General features: G+C 50.6%; 2 protein-coding genes across 2 annotated transcripts; both read left to right on the forward strand.

Annotated features, from left to right (window-relative positions):
- Positions 1–2,165: 2,165 nt before the first annotated feature.
- PUNSTDRAFT_77339 (uncharacterized protein) lies at positions 2,166–3,275 on the forward strand (the record flags this gene model as incomplete). The annotated part of the gene is made up of 2 exons (XM_007388797.1): positions 2,166–2,444; positions 2,571–3,275. 2 exons carry the CDS (start codon positions 2,166–2,168, stop codon positions 3,273–3,275), a joined length of 984 nt encoding a protein of 327 aa, XP_007388859.1.
- Positions 3,276–3,390: 115 nt separating this feature from the next.
- PUNSTDRAFT_139108 (uncharacterized protein) lies at positions 3,391–3,912 on the forward strand (the record flags this gene model as incomplete). The annotated part of the gene is made up of 2 exons (XM_007388798.1): positions 3,391–3,472; positions 3,521–3,912. 2 exons carry the CDS (start codon positions 3,391–3,393, stop codon positions 3,910–3,912), a joined length of 474 nt encoding a protein of 157 aa, XP_007388860.1.
- Positions 3,913–4,508: the final 596 nt, after the last annotated feature.

Consider the following 4,508-nt stretch of genomic DNA (forward strand, 5'->3'; position numbering starts at 1 on the left):
GTGACCTTGAGTCCATTAGGTGTCCATTGCATCGCTGTTGACCTCGTGTCCAGTGACCTGAGTCAAGCTCAGCTCCTCTTCATCTGCGTATACTCTTGCCTATAGTAAGTGTCGACGACGCTGCCTTTCCCTCCAACTCTACCCAGTTGCTTGGACATTCCGACTGTCTAAGTGATTGGTAACCCCAACGGGCGTTCCCCTGCACGTCGCTCGTCACATGACCCACCTAAGTGGGTCGGTCTTACTCATCCTTGTGCCCTGCATGTGATTCTCTTGTACTATTCTTGGACCATGGATTTGCATATATAAGACCCCTGTAGCTCGCCCTAAGTCCCCATCTCGACCTCTTGTGTCTTGGGGACTTAGGTGAGTAACCGTCTCTGTACTAGATACTATGCTAACTTGTGTCTTGGGGACTTAGTGTGTGACCTTGAGTCCATTAGGTGTCCATTGCGTCGCTGTCGACCTCGTGTCCAGTGACCTTGAGTCGAGCTCAGCTCCTCTTTCTTCGCGTGTACTCTTGCCTATAGTAAGTGTCGACGACACTGCCTTTCCTACCGACTCTACCCGATTACTTGGACATTCCGGCTGTCTAAGTAGTTGGTAACCCCAACGGGCGTTCCCCTGCACGTCGCTCGTCACACGAACCATATGCCGGACATGCAGTTTACACCGGTTTCGATCTATATTCAGGGTTTGATGCATGTGTGTTGGCAGCCGTCAGCCGTGACCTAACAGCATTTGACACTCCAATGGGACTGCTGCAACTTAGGGTCCTGCCTCAGGGATTTACTAATTCACCGGCAGAGTTCCAGCGGTGTATGCTACATATCCTGCAAGACGAGATCCCTCACATCGCCAACATATTCATTGATGACCTTCCTATTAAGGGACCAAAGACCCAGTACCTTGATATCGACGGTCAACCTGAAGTCCTGAAGTCAAACCCTGGAAGACGGCATTATCAATGGGAGCATGCACTGGATGTAGATCGGATTCTCCAGCGACTGTCACATGCTGGCGCAACTATCTCAGGCACTAAGGCACAAGTAGCCAGACACCATGTGCTGATAGTTGGGCAGAGATGTACACCTGATGGGCGCTTACCCAACTTGGAGAGCATTAACAAGATCCTGAAATGGCCAAGACCAACATCGGTTAAACATATACGACAGTTCCTTGGTCTAGCAGGCACAATGCGGATATGGATACCAAATTACACCTTACTGAGCAGACCTTTGCGGGAGCTAGAAAGAAAGGATGCTCCTTGGACATGGACAGAGCGGCAAGAACGGTCATTCAAGGTTTTGAAAGAGAAGATCACATCGGCACCAACTCTCAAGCCTATTGATTATAGTTCATCGTGACCAGTTATATTGGCTGTGGACTCAAGCAAGTATGCAGTGGGATTTTTGCTATACCAAGAAGATGAAGACGGTCGAAAGCATCCGGCAAGATTCGGGTCACTGCCAATGACAGAACGAGAGTCAAATTATAGCCAACCCAAGTTGGAGCTTTGTGGCTTATACAAGGCCATGCGACACTACCGGCTGTACTTAGCAGGAGTCAAAAACCTCAAGGTCGAGGTGGATGCGAAGTACATCAAGGGAATGTTGAATGAACTGGATCTGCAGCCTAATGCAACTCTCAACCGCTGGATTGAAGGGGTCAGACTGTTTGACTTTGAACTGGTACATGTACCTGCAGAGCGACACAAGGCTGCTGACGCCTTATCACGGCGAGAACCAGCGGAAGACGATGAGAATGCCCCAGATGACGAAGACTGGCCTCATGGCGTCACCTTGATGCTAACAGTGCACTCCCAAGGGTTGGGCAACAACGAGACAAAACCTCACCAATTACCATCAGTGTGGATAGCACAGGCAAATAGGGATGACACGTTACAGCAGATTGCAGAGTTTCTCAAGACAATGGTTGTCCCACTAGAGAAGACCCGTCAACAGCAAAGGCGCTTTATTCAGAAAGCTCTCCAGTTCTGTTTAAAAGATGGTGCAATGTACCGAAAGTCAAGCGGAAAGCTATTGCTAGTTGTGACAGACCCCAAGAAGCGGCTAGAGATATTAACACAAGCACATGAAGGGCATGGGTGCCGGAAGACATATTCTGTGTTTGAAGCCTTGCAAGCACGGTTCTTTTGGCCAAGAATGTACCAAGACATCGAACACCATGTTCGCTCCTGTCATGAATGCCAAATACGGAGTGTCAAGAAAGTACATCTCCCTGTCACTATATCTCAGCCAGCGACAATCTTCACAAAGGTATACCTGGATGTCATGTATATGCCGGTAGCCAAGGGGTTTCGTTACATTGTGGCAGCTAGAGATGACCTTACACTAGCAGCTGAAGGGCGAGCACTGAAGCATGCTACAGCCGAAGCTATAGCAAGGTTTTTCTGGGAGGACATCCTCTGTCGGTATGGCTCTGTGGGGCAGGTCGTCACTGACAATGGACCGGAATTCAAAGACGCCTATGCGCTGCTCATGCAACGATATGGGATTCCACAGATTAAGATCTCGGAATACAACGCTCAAGCCAACGGTGTAGTAGAGCGAGGTCACTTCATTCTCAGAGAAGCACTAGTAAAGGCATGCAAGCAGAGAATTAACAAGTGGCCTGACCTCGTCCCTCATGCCTTCTTCGCAGACAAGGTCATGACTAGGAAGGCAACTGGATTCTCCCCATTCTACCTATTACATGGAGTAGATCCGGTTCTACCATTCGACCTAACAGAGGCGACTTACCTTGTGGATGGTTTCAAATCAGGAATGAACACAAGTGATCTCCTTGCACTGCGCATTAGGCAGTTGGAGAAACGACCGGAAGACATTGAAGAGGCGTCTCGACGATTGGCAGCTACTAGATGGAAGTCAAAGTTGCAGTTTGAAAGATGGTTCAGATCAGGGTTGAACCGAAAGGAATACAACCCGGGTGACTTAGTTCTAATTAGGAACACTCGAATCGAAAAGGAACTGAATCGCAAGTCCAAGCCGCGGTACCTTGGCCCTATGGAAGTGGTTTGGCGTACCAGGATGGGTTCCTATGCACTCAAAGAGCTTGACGGGACACCATCATTGAGAGGAGTTGCTGGGTTCCGCCTAATCCCCTACTATAGTCGCAATGGCAGGTCTGTTGGTGCAGGGCAATTGCCCAGAAAGGACGAATCTATGGATGAAGATGACCCAATAGGAGTCGATGAGGACAGCGAGATAGGGAACACAAGCTGTGTTGAAGAGCGAGATGGAAGTCATAGCTAAGCCACCCCTAAGGCACTGTGGCGTGGTACAAAGCACATGACAAGCAACAAGACTTGTGGTACCTTACGATACACTCCTTATCACCAGACTTCACCACCATCGCTACTGTTGCATCATGGACTCTTCCCAGGCGCCTGTTACTACCCTCACCACGGCCCAGGAGTATGGCCCTGCGCAATTTGATGGTGTCCCCCTTGGTTAGCAGACTCAACACTGCAGAAAGCCTGGTACTCACCGACCCTTAGGCCACGTCATCGTGCCTGGAGGATGGGTCGTCCCTGTCAGCACCACCCCAACCTATGCGCACATGCCATGGTCGGGCATCTGGAAGCTGGATGAGCCAGGGCTTACACCAGAAGTGTGGGAAGGGCGTATTGTCTACATGCAGGATGAAGAGAAGGGGTGCAGCGTGTATGGGCAGATAACGCACCTGGTTGCAGTCAGCCGCAAGTTTGCCGTCTACGCCGTGGGGGAGAAGACGTGCCAGTACGACAACCCTATGAAGATGTGGTACTCGGTTCCAGTAGTCACCAGGCTCGTCGTCCCCCTCTACAACACACCGGTGTGGTTCGGGCAGAAGTGGTGGATGCGGTGGAAGGGTTTGTGGTGGGGGCATATCGATTACATGAGTGCATAAGGACAACTACAATATCAATGGAAGCCAAATGAAAGAGATATAAGAGTCAGAGATGATGTTATGACTGAGGGCAGTCATCTAAAGGGGGGGGGAGATGTCAGTGGACGGAAGTGTCCGCTGCTGAAACTGACAACATAGGGCAGGAGTACATATCCAGTGGCATGGGAGTTTGACACACAGGCGCATAACCAGCATGGCTCCACTGCGGACTCACACACACTGTTACTACCAACCCCTATCGACATGCAACCCCACTCTACCAACACCTCTGCAGAGCCGCCAATGGGTCAGCATAGCGGTTGACCACCACTCATAGCTTACTGAACCAACTCAGGATATTCATGGCTGCCAGGCGACTTCATCGTTCCAGATAGCGCAGTGCAAGCTCCCGCACAAATGCTGTCTCCAGGGACCTGGAAGATGCGAGGGTCGGAGGTTACTACTAGGGACTGGGACGGTCTCATGCTATACATGGTGGATGGGCGGATGTGTTGTGCGGTATATGGGAAGATTCGCGGTCCTATTGCAATGGGACGCCGATTTGCGGTCTACGCTGTAGAACAGAAGACTCGGTGCTTCCACGGTGTTCGCTGGTA

The sequence above is a fragment of the Punctularia strigosozonata genome (assembly GCF_000264995.1).
Source record: "Punctularia strigosozonata HHB-11173 SS5 unplaced genomic scaffold PUNSTscaffold_21, whole genome shotgun sequence".
NCBI lineage: Eukaryota > Fungi > Basidiomycota > Agaricomycetes > Corticiales > Punctulariaceae > Punctularia > Punctularia strigosozonata.